At 43.6% G+C, this 12,323-nt stretch overlaps 1 protein-coding gene across 5 annotated transcripts in view; it reads right to left on the bottom strand.

The window, feature by feature from the left end:
- Positions 1-12,323, bottom strand: part of LOC106590044 (supervillin) — a 167,760-nt gene that overhangs the window by 28,044 nt on the left and 127,393 nt on the right. For all 5 annotated transcript variants that reach the window (XM_045710631.1, XM_045710634.1, XM_045710635.1 and 2 more), the window contains 4 exons: positions 11,132-11,218; positions 10,557-10,740; positions 10,273-10,445; positions 8,525-8,680 (listed from right to left, as the gene is read on the bottom strand). In XM_045710631.1, coding sequence (XP_045566587.1) covers positions 8,525-8,680; positions 10,273-10,445; positions 10,557-10,740; positions 11,132-11,218 — 600 coding nt within the window. The remainder of the gene's footprint in view (positions 1-8,524; positions 8,681-10,272; positions 10,446-10,556; positions 10,741-11,131; positions 11,219-12,323) is intronic.

The following is a 12,323-nucleotide window of genomic DNA, read 5'->3' as shown; positions in this document are numbered from 1 at the left end:
TTCATTTTGATAGGGAGTCATGCTGAGACCTTACAGATGAGCCCTGTAATTACAGAAATACAAATTAATAAATATAAAAAGCAAAATAGAGATACAAAGCAATCATAGAAAACAAATACACGCTTCATAAAAAATATCCTCAACAAGCAAAATGCTCTAGAGCAGTGGTTCCCAAACTTTTTATAGTCCCGTACCCCTTCAAACATTCAACATCCAGCTGTGTACCCCCTCTAGCACCAGGGTCAGCGCACTCTCAAATGTTGTTTTTTGCCATCATTGTAAGCCTGCCACACACGATACAGTTATTAAACATAAGAGTGAGTGTGAGGTTTTGTCACAACCCAGCTCGTGGGAAGTGACAAAGACCTCTTATAGGACCAGGGCAACAAATAATAATATAATAATAATAATAAATAATTTTGATCTTTATTTAACCATCTTACATATAAAACCTTACTTGTTAATCGAAAATTGTGAATAACTCACCACAAGTTAATGAGAAGGATGTGCTTGAAAGGATGCATAAATCTGCAATGTTGGATTGTATTGGAGAGAGTCTCAGTCTTAAATAATTTTCCACACGCAGTCTGTGCCTGTATTTAGTTTTCATGCCAGTGATGGCTGAGAAGCCACACTCACATAGGTACTTGGTTGCAAAGGACATCAGTGTCTTAACAGCGCGATTTGCCAAGGCAGGATACTCTATTGAGCACAGCCCAATCCAGAAATATGGCAGTGGATTCTGATTAAATTCAATTTTCACAGAACCGCTTGTTGCAATTTGGATGAGGCTCTCTTGTTCAGATATCGGTAAGTGGACTAGAGGCAAGGCATGAAAAGGATAACGAATCCAGTTGTTTGTGTCATCCGTTTAAAGAAAGTGCTTGCGTAATTGCTCACCCAACTCACTCAGGTGCTTCGCTATATCACATTTGACATTGTCTGTAAGCTTGAGTTCATTTGCACACAAAAAAATCATACAATAATGGAAAGACCTGTATGTTGTCTTTGTTAATGCAGACAGAGAAGAGCTCCAACTTCTTAATCATAGCCTCAATTTTGTCCCGCACATTGAATATAGTTGCGGAGAGTCCCTGTAATCCTAGATCCAGATCATTCAGGTGAGAAAAAACATCACCCAGATAGGCCAGTTGTGTGAGAAACTCGTCATCATGCAAGCGGTCAGACAAGTGAAAATTATGGTCAGTAAAGAAAACTTTAAGCTCGTCTCTCAATTTTAAAAAACGTGTCAATACTTTGCCCCTTAAAAACCGGTGCAATTCTGTATGCTGTAAAAGCGTAACATGGTCGCTGCAAGTTAGCGCTGAAAGAGATGGTCGTCTCGCTTCCTAAGGAAAATATGCAGTATTTAGTTTTTTTAATGTATTATTTATTACATTGTTACCCCAGGAAATCTTAAGTCATATTACATACAGCTGGGAAGAACTACTGGAAATAAGAGTGACGTCAACTTACCAACATTACGACCAGGAATATACGACTTTCCCAAAGTGGATCCTCTGTTTGGACCACCACCCAGGGCAATGGATCTAATCCCAGAAGCCGACCCAAAACAACGGCACCGCAGAAGGGGCAGACGGACCGGCCTCCTGGTCAGGCTCCGTAGATGTGCACATCGACCACCGCTCCCGAGTACACTACTCGCCAATGTCCAGTCTCTTGACAACAAGGTAGATGAAATTCGAGCAAGGGTTGCCTTCCAGAGAGACATCATAGATTGTAACATTCTCTGTATCACGGAAACATGGCTCTCTCGGGAAATGTTGTCGGAATCGGTTCAGCCGGGCTTCTCCATGCATCACGCCGACAGAGATAAACACCTCTATGGGGAGAGAAAGAGCGGGGGTGTATGCTTCATGATTACCGACTCATGGTGTAATCATAACAACATATAGGAAGTCAAGTTCTTCTGCTCACCCGACCTAGAATTCCTTACAATCAAATGCCAGCCATATTACCACCCAAGAGAATTCTCGTCAGTTATCGTCACAGCTGGGTACATTCCCCCTCAAGCAGACACCAAGACCGACCTCAAGGAACTTCACTGGACTCTATTTAAACTGGAAACCATATATCCTGAGGCTGCATTTATTGTGCTGGGGATTTTAACAAAGCAAATTTGAGAACAAGGCTACCTAAATTCTATCAGCATATTGATTTTACAACGCGCGGGGGTAATACACTCGATCACTACTACTCTAACTTCCGCGATGCATACAAATCCCTTCCCCACCCTACCTTCGGCAAATCCGACCACAATGCCATATTGCTCCTGCCGTCTTATATGCAGAAACTTAAATGATGTACCAGTGACTAGAACCATTCAACTCTGGTCTAACCAATCGGAATCCACGCTTCAATGTTGGTTTGATCACGCGGACTGGGATATCTTTCTGTCAGACTCAGATAACGACATCGATCTATACGCTGACTCAGTGAGTGAGTTTCTAAAGAAGTACATTGGAGATGTACCCACTGTGACTATTAAAACCTACGCTAACCAGAAACCGTGAACGGATGGCAGCATTCGCGTAAATCTGAAAATGCGAACCACCGCATTTATCCATGGAAAGAGGTCTGGGAATACGCCTGAATATAAACAGTTTAGTTATCCCCTCCGCAAGGCAATCAAACAGGAGAAATGCCAGAACAGGGACAAAGTGGAGTCGCAATTCAACAGCTCAGCCACGAGATCTATGTGGCAGGGTCTACAGGAAATCACGGACTACAAAAAGGAAACCAGCCACGTCACGAACACCGACGTCACTCTTCCAGACAAACTAAACACCTTCTTAGTCCGCTTTGAGGATAATACAGTGCCACCGTTGCGGCCCACTAACAAAGACTGCACCCCCCCTCCCCCTCCTCTCCGTGGCCGATGTGAGTGAAACATTTAAACGTGTTAACCCATCGCAAGGCTGCTGGCCCAGACTGCATCCCAAGCCGTGTCCTCAGAGCATGTGCAGACCAGCTGGCTGGTGTGTTTACAGATATATTCAATCGCTACCTATCCCAATCTGCTGTCCCCACATGCTTCAAGATGGCCACCATTGTTCCTGTACCCAAGAAGGCAAAGATAACTGAACAAAATGACTACCGCCCCGTAACACTCACTTCTGTCATCATTAAGTGCTTTGAGAGACCAGTCAAGGATCATTTTACATTTACATTTTAGTCATTTAGCAGACGCTCTTATCCAGAGCGACTTACAGTAGTGAATGCATACATTTCATAAAAAAAATTCTGTGCTGGCCCCCCGTGGGAATCGAACCCACAACCCTGGTGTTGCAAACACCATGCTCTACCACCCTAGACCCACTTCAGTTTGCATACCACCCCAACAGGTCCACAGATGATGCAATCGCCATCACACTGCCCTATTTTAATTATTATTTTTTATTTAACCTTCATTTAACTAGGCAAGTCAGTTAAGAACAAATTCTTATTTACAATGACGGCCTAGGAACAGTGGGTTAAATGCCTTGTTCGGGGCAGAATGACAGATTTTAACCTTGTCAACTCGGGGATTCAATCCACCAACCTTTCGGTTACTGGTCCAACGCTCTAACCACGAGGCTACCTGCCACCCCGATCCCATCTGGACAAGAGGAATACCTATGTAAGAATGATATTCATTGACTGCAGCTCAGCATTCAATAGCATAGTACCCTCCAAGCTCATCATCAAGCTGGAGGCCCTGGGTCTCAACGCCGCCGTGTGCAATTGGGTCCTGGACCTTCTGAAGGGCCGCCCCCAGGTAGTAAAGGTAGGAAACAACATCTCCACTTCGCTGACCCTCAACATTGGGGCTCCACAAGGGTGCGTGCTCAGCCCCCTCCTGTACTCCCCGTTCACTCACGACTGCATGGCTATGCACGCCTGCAACTCAATCATCAAGTTTGCAGACGACACAACAGTAGTGGGCTTGATTACCAAAAACGATGAGACAGCCTACAGGGAGGAGGTGAGGGCACTCGGACTAAGCCACTGTCTGTTCACACCGCTACCATCCAGAAGGTGAGGTCAGTGCAGGTGCATCAAAGCTGGGACCGAGAGACTGAAAAACAGCTTCTATCTCAAGGCCATCGGACTGCTAAACAGCAATAACTAACTCAGAGAGGCTGCTGCCTACATTGAGACCCAATCACTGGCCACTTTAATAAATTGATCACTAGTCACTTTAAACAATGCCACTTTCACATATCTTACATTACTCATAATCATAAACTCAGCAAAAAAAAGAAATGTCCCTTTTTAGGACCCTGTCTCTCAAAGATAATTCGTAAAAATACAAATAACTTCACAGATCTTTATTGTAAAGGGTTTAAACACTGTTTCCCATGCTTGTTCAATGAACCATAAACAATTAATGAAGATGCACCTGTGGAACGGTCGTTAAGACAGTAACAGCTTACAGACGGTAGGCAATTAAGGTCACAGTTATGAAAACACTAAAGAGGCCTTTCTACTGACTCTCAAAAACACCAAAAGAAAGATGCCCAGGGTCCCTGCTCATCTGCGTGAACGTGCTTTAGGCATGCTGCAAGGAGGCATGAGGACTGCAGATTTTCTTTTTACCTCTTTCTTTCTACTCCTTTCCTCTTTTGACCTTACCCAGTCACAAGGTAAGCAATACGCTTGACCTCATCTTCACTAGAGGCTGTTCACCTACTAACCTCACTGCAACCCCCTCCATGTCTCTAATCACCACTTTGTTTCTTTTTCTCACCATATTTACTCCAACCGTACCCACTCAACATCTACCCAGATGGTCATGTGCCGCCGCAATCTTTGCTCTTACTCTCCCTCTCTCCCACTACTCTCTCCTCTTCTATCCTTTCCTTTTGCTAAATTATTCTCCCTCCTGTCTCCTTAATATGCCTCTTCATCCTACTCTCCTCCCTTTCCGCATCCTTTGTCTCACTGTCCCCTTTTCCTCTCCTCCCTTTCCTCCCAGCTGATTTTATTTGATTTATTAGGATCCCCATTAGCCGACGCCAATGGCGACAGCTAGTCTTACTGGGGGCCGACGCATCACGAAAAATACATTACAGACAAAATACTTTATAATTGACATACCTTTTCAAATGTTAACATGTAGTGTGTGTGTGTATGTGTGTGCGCATCTATCAGTTACACATACGTCAGTACATACAATGAGTAGGTCACATGGGGAAGAGGCGTTGTACCGTGAGGTGCTGCTTTATTAGTTGTTTTTTTTAACCAGGTTTGCTGTTCACTCGCGCAATATAAGATGGAAGGGAGTTCCATGCACTCATGGCTCTGTATGATACTGTGCGTATACTTGAATTTGTTCTGGACTTGGGGACTGAAGAGACCAGTGGCGACCTGTCATTCAGGGCAGGTGGGGTAGAGCCTGTTTTGAATGTTACTTTAACATTAATACGTGTCATATCAGCTTGCAAACAATTTTTGCAAACAACTTGTTCACCAAGTCCAAAACTGTCTTGTATGCTGCTGCTTAAATTATGAAATATGCCAGGGAGATATGTATACTGTAGCTAAGAAAGTAATACTCAGTGTATGTTGTGTAGTAAGCTGTTAATAGCCCAAATAGCACACCCTAATAATTGTCTTATTTCCCCCTCTTAATTTCGCCTTCCTGTTCTGACTTGGTGGTGCACTTGTAGCCTACAGCCTGTTTTAGAGAAATGTAATCTTTGAATATTGTAAAAGCTTTCATTGTCTGCTTATATGCCCCCTTATCCTACGGTTCTGACTTGGTGTACAGGGAGACCACTGTCAAAACGGTCCATGTTCTGAATTCTGTCGCTGTACATTTCAAAAGTGCTGAACAAATAGTTATATTGACTACGTCTGACCTAGCTTGCTCATTAATGTCTTAATTGAAAGCACGGATTTCCTCTCATCCACTCATCGTCCCCTTTTGCCATTGTTTGTACATCTCAATTGTCAGTAGAAACCACATTTGTTTAAGCGAGACAGCCATATGTGCGCGCGAGTTGGTGTTGTGTGTAAATTGACTATGCAAACAATTTGGAATTTACAACACATTAATGTTTCTTATAAAAACAAGAAGTGATGCAGTAAGTCTTTCCTTAACTCTTAGCCAAGAGACACTAGCATGCATAGTATTAATATTAGCCCTCTGATTACAATGTAGAGCAAGACGTGCGGCTCTGTTCTGGGCCAGGTGCAGTTTAACTAAGTCTTTCTTTGCAGCACTTGACCATATGACTGGAAAATAATCAACGTAAGATAAAACTAGATCCAGCAGGACTTGAATCTATATGTTTTGACCATTGTTATTTACATTGACAGCCTACCAGGGAACAGTGGGTTAACTGCCTTGTTCAGGGGCAGAAGACAGATTTTTACCTTGTCAGCTCGGGGATACGATCCAGCAACCTTTCGGTTACTGGCCCAATGCTCTAACCACTAGGCTACCTGCCGCCCAGGTTTGTCATTATTAACAAATAACAATAATTATCCCCTCCGTTCTGTGGCTGAGTGATTCACTGCTTGCTAACAGAACAGGGCTGCGGACCGCTGAGCCGAATACGAAACTTCCGGAGGATCATCCACCCACTCCCTCCTCTCTACCTTCCTTTCCTCTGTATCACCTATTTCTGTCACTCTACATTCAAGCTACTGCCTCCAACCCTGTGAAACGTCTCCAAACTCCTTAATCCTTAATCCTCCACCTCCTCCCCTCCCTCTAAGCAGTCCACTGAAAAAAAGTTGACGACATCCGCTCCTCATTCACTCAGCCTACTGAGCCCACTCACACAGAACTACCTTTCCCTTATTCTCCCTTCTCTCTCCAGATGAAATCCTGCAACTAGTGATGTCCGGCCGCCCAACAACCTGCCCACTTAACCCCATCACCTCCTGTCTTCTCCAGACCATCTCTGGAGACCTTATCCCATTCTACACTTCCCTCATCAACTCAGCCCTGACTACTGACTGCATCCTCTCTGACATTAAATGGCCAGAATCTCTCCCCTCCTCAAGAAACCAACACTCGACCACTCTAATGTCAAAAACAAGAGACTGGTATCCCTTATTTATTTTCTTTCTAAAACACTTGAGTGCATGGTCTCTGACCAATGCTCTCATTATCTCTCTCAGAACGATCTTCTTGACCCTAACCAGTCAGGCTTCAAGGCGGCTCACTAAGACCACTGTCCTTTGTGTCACAAATACTCTCCGCTCTGCCAAAGCTGACTCACTCCTCTGTTCTCATCCTCCTAGATCTATCCGCTGCCTTCGAAACCGTGAATCATCAGATCCTCCTCTCCATCCTCTCAGGGTTGGGCGTCTCAGGCTCTGCACACTCCTGGCAGGTCGCTCCTACCAGGTGGTGTGGAGAAGATCTGTGTCTACCACGTGCGCTCACTACGTGTCCCCCCAAGCTCGGTTCTATGCCCTCTCCTCTTTACAACAAGTCACTAGGCTCCATCATATCCTCACATGGTCTCTCCTATTATTGCTATACGGATGACACTGAACCACTTTTCTCCTTCCCCCCCTTCTGACACCCAGGTGGCGACAGGCCTCTCTGTGTGCCAGGCAGACATCTCAGCTCGACAAAACAGAGCTCCTCTTCTCTAAAATGCTAATTAAAAGCGTCACTGATAAAAATAAATCTCAGTAGTCTGACAACTTGCTTAAGCAGGGAAGGAGAGGATTTTCCACACTTCAGTGCATTAACTGTTTTCCAGCATTTTGACAGATCACAAGCAGAGTCAGATAAAAAAAAAAAGTAACTTGATTTGGCTATCTTAATTGTGGAGGTGCATCTATTTCGCAGCTGCCTGAAAAGCTGCCAATCAGCTACAGAGTTTCTAGCTTTAGCACAGGCCTGATTTCTCATCTTAAAGACATCTGAAAATTCTATAGAGAACCAAGGATTTGTTCTATTTTTGACTCTAAGGCGTTTAAAAAGGGTGTGCGTGTCTGCCAAAGAGATAAAAATAGATGAAAAAAATGCAGGGTCAGGCATAGAGAGTAATACATATCATAAAGAAACCTTTGGGGAGAAAATATTTTATATCCCCATAAAGGTGAGAGTAACATACCTGTCAGTATCTAAACATTTCTGTTTAAAGGGTTGTGTGTGGGGCTAACCTGTAACGATGTATGCTGAGAGTCGGGAAGCAAGTTCAGGGAGTGAATCATTTAATAAATTAAAACATAATACAAAACAAGAAACACAAACAGCGCACAGACATGAAACAGAAACAATGACGACTGGGGAAGAAACCAAAGGAAGAGACATATAAAGGGCAGGTAATGAAGGAGGTGATGGAGTCCAGGTGAGTGTCATAATGCGCTGTTGCGCGTAACGATGGTGACAGGTGTGCGCCATAATGAGCGGCCTGGTGACCTAGAGGCCGGAGAGGGAGCACACGTGACATAAAAAAATCCAGGGAAAGAATGTGGTTATCTGGGCTTTAACATGACTGACTGATGACCTTGTACCTTTGGGGGGGGTTGAGTGGTCATCTGTCCATCTCACCTTTGACTTGCAAGAGCATGAGTTTCTTGTAGGGCACAGCGCTGTTGTTGGACATCTGGTCGGAGATGTTGACACTACGCAGGTTGACACTGCTGAAGTTCTCCTTACTGGCCAGACCCGCCAGAGCCACCTCAGAGAATCCACTATTTTTATTCACTGGAACAAAGAGATGGAGCCATAAGTTAGAGTTATAAAGAAATATAATATACCATATAATTAGGAATCAGAACACTAGAATGGAAATTAACCTTATGATGGCATAGATGTGGTAAAAGAGTCAATGGAATGCAGACGTTCTTAACTGTAAACGCAGTTGATTTGTAACAATGACATGAACATATGTTGGGGTTGACATCCATACAAGCATCATACGCAGATTTTTACCTCAAAACAATATGAAATACACATTAAAACAATAACCTAAATGTATACATTTTGCTGGGGGGCAATGAGGCGACTCGGGATCTTTCCCCCACATGTTTCCATGGCATTTCCACTGTTTTGGTTGACTTCGATTGACCTCTTTACCGCATCTATAAAAGGTCAGCCATTATGGTACGGGAGTTGGTCAACCGTGGTTTGCCTGTGCAATGAATTTGAAGATTATCGGCACTGTATGTTTGTTAACTATCCAGACAGTTTTAGTGGAACGATTCCATTGTTTTCTAATTAACTGCCAATATGCTAACATTTCATTCAAACAATGCAGTCAATCCACAGCCACATACTGGCTGAAATCAGTTGACTTACAGACAAGTTGTAAATGCAACAAGTACTGATATTGTATTGTAATAACACAGCTTTCCAAGACAACAAGAATTGAGACATTTATGGCCTGTTTACATCAAGGCCATTTATACAGAAAATTGGTTTTGGCATGAAAAGTGTGTTTTGCAAGACAGCCCACAGCATGTTACCCAACCAATAATGGGAGAAAAAACAACAGTGAACATTTGAATGATTGCTCTGCACAATACCAGGAAATGAAGGCAAGGTTGCATCCATAATGCGCTCTAATTCCCTATAAAGTGCACTACTTTTGACCAGAGCCCCATGGGCCCTGGTTAAAAGTAGTGAACTACATACGGGAATACTGTACCATTTTGGGACTCAGACAAGGCATTTATATGTAGGTCACTTTTACAGCGTTTACGTCTGCTATCCCAAAATGCAATGTGTGGATGTATTTATAGAATAGAACTACAGTACAAGGCCTGAGTACGAGCTCTTCCTTGACCTACTGAAGCTGCCAACCACACTCAAGCTCACCCATTCAGCCTGATTTGAATCAGTTCAGGTACTGTAGTATAGGGAGGAAGAGAGTTATTAATATACGATTGAAAGTGTGCTCTGGAAAATTTGCTGTCGTGGGAAGAGTTGGAGAATATTTTATCATAGAGCTGTTGTGGTTCTGTTAATGCGTGTGTCTCAACTACAGTCGCACATACTGTAAAGCAAGCAATTTAAAGCACAGCACACAGCATCCACCTCTGCATAGACTGACAACGCATTTACAACTGAATACAAGCACAATCAGATCAAAAGCTTATTTTCCCATATTCCTAGTTATCTAAACTCCCCCAACCACAAGCACTTTTGTAGATCTGAAGGGATGGATAGGTATAAGTTAAGCAATATGGCAAAAACATATTGTGGACTAACCATAACCCTTCTAAGCCTTCATCCTCTTGCTCTAGATCAGGCCTATGTTGAGTCTCTGCTCTATGTACTCCCTCTTGTGTACTCACTCTTCTCTTGCTTCATCCTCTTGCTCTCCAGCAGGCCGATGTTGAGTCTCTGCTCTGTGTACTCATGTCGGATGTCCTCTCTGGCCGCCAGCATCTTCAGAGGGTTCCTGGACGACTGGACGTTGCGCACTGGACGCACCGACCGCTTGTGCTCCACCATGGCTGAGGTCAGCCTAGGTCAGAAGTTAGGGTTCAACAGAAAGCAGGTGACGGGCTTTTACAGTGTTGACTCACCCCTGACCTCTGCACTCTGTATGTGTGTGTATGTGTGCGCACATGCTTACTTGGGCATCTGGGTACCACCGAAGATGTCGTCAAAGTCGTCATTGATGTCCACCTTGCTGTTCATGTTGAGGGGCATCTCGGCCATGTGGCGGTAAAACTTGTCGAACATCTCATCATCCAGATTCATGACATCTTTGACCGTCTTCTTCGTCACTGTGATGGTGGATTCCTGCAGGCCGCCCACTGACAGGAGAAGCATGGAAGACAAGATGAGTAACATAACATTATGCTCAAGATGTCCTCAGTAGTCTCCGATGGTGTTTTTACCAAAGATTCCGGTAACTTTATTAAATTGCCTGTAGTTTTGCAACCCTAGACATAACCCAGTCACTAAGGCCTCAATAGATAGAGACCGTCAGTCACAATTTGCTCCCAACCCCTCCCCCTTGGCTTTAAATCTTCCATTTTTTGCAGATCTGTAGGGTCTGGACAGGAATAAGCAGTGTAGTGGTGGAGCTTCCACCCTATTCTTCCACCTTACAGATCTGCAAACATCACAGAGTTAGTGCCAAAGCGGAGGGGTTGGGAGTGAATTGGGAAAGACGGAGACAGTGTACTAGAACAAGACACTTACCTTTACTGTTCAACCTGCCCAGGAAAGACTCCAGCTTGTCAAGTTTCCTGTCCGACTCCAGGTTCATGTCCGGTTTGGCCTCGATCTCTGCAAAGCAACACACAAGAGTTACTCTATGAATGGAGAGAGACTGACATCTACACTTAGTCAGCACGGGAATAGAGTGCCATTTGGGACTCACGTTTCAATGAGATCAGAAGACATCCATCCACAAAAAATGTCAATCACAATAGAGAGAGACTGACATCTACACTTAGTCAGCACGGGAATAGAGTGCCATTTGGGACTCACATTTCAATGAAATCAGAAGACATCCATCCACAAAAAATGTCAATCACAGGTGACATCTGTCTCATGCATCAACACGGCGTTTAAGTTTGAGGGCAACCAAACACTATTCCGGGGATCATATTCTATCAGACATTGGTTTCCAGATAACAATGACCACACCAATGATTAATGTCACAGGGATTACACATGACAATTACAGGTGATATGATGCACACAACACAACAGCAAAAGGAATTTTAAAACACCTTCAGTATCAGATAAATCCTCAATTTCTTAAAGAATAAAAACAAAGACAATTGATTATAACCAAATGTTACCATTGGCAAAATAAGTGTTGCACTGTAGTTTGGTCGCGAGTCAAACAGCACAGAGGCTACAATAGCTATGCAGTGATTGGATTACGTTGAGGTGATTCTTGTCATATCTGTCACGGGTGTCGTAAGGATTAGACCAAAATGCAGCGGGAGTCTGTATACTCATCTTCTTTTTTAATGGCAGAAAGAAGGGATAACCGAAACAAAACACACATATACAAAGACAAGGATAACAGTCTTGTCAGGCACAGAGCTAAACAAGAAACAACTACCTACAAAATCCCACAGAAAAGCAACCCTCTTAAATAGGACCTTCAATTAGACGCAACTAGGAGCAGCTGCTTCCAATTGAAGGTCAACCCCATTAACTAAACATAGAACTAGACATACTAGATAAACATAGAAATATACTAACATAGAACATAGCCCAACAAACCCCGAAACACTCTAAACAAACACCCCTCTCAAAACAGAACATAGCCCAACAAACCCTGAAACACTCTAAACAAACACCCCCTGCCATGTCCTGACCAAACTACAATAACAAATAACCCCTTTACTGGTCAGGATGTGACAATATCAGTGCT

This window comes from Salmo salar, chromosome ssa29 (assembly GCF_905237065.1).
Source record: "Salmo salar chromosome ssa29, Ssal_v3.1, whole genome shotgun sequence".
NCBI classification, from domain to species: domain Eukaryota; kingdom Metazoa; phylum Chordata; class Actinopteri; order Salmoniformes; family Salmonidae; genus Salmo; species Salmo salar.
The sequence above is the reverse complement of the archived record's forward strand: the minus strand, read 5'-3'. Positions and strand labels throughout refer to the sequence as shown.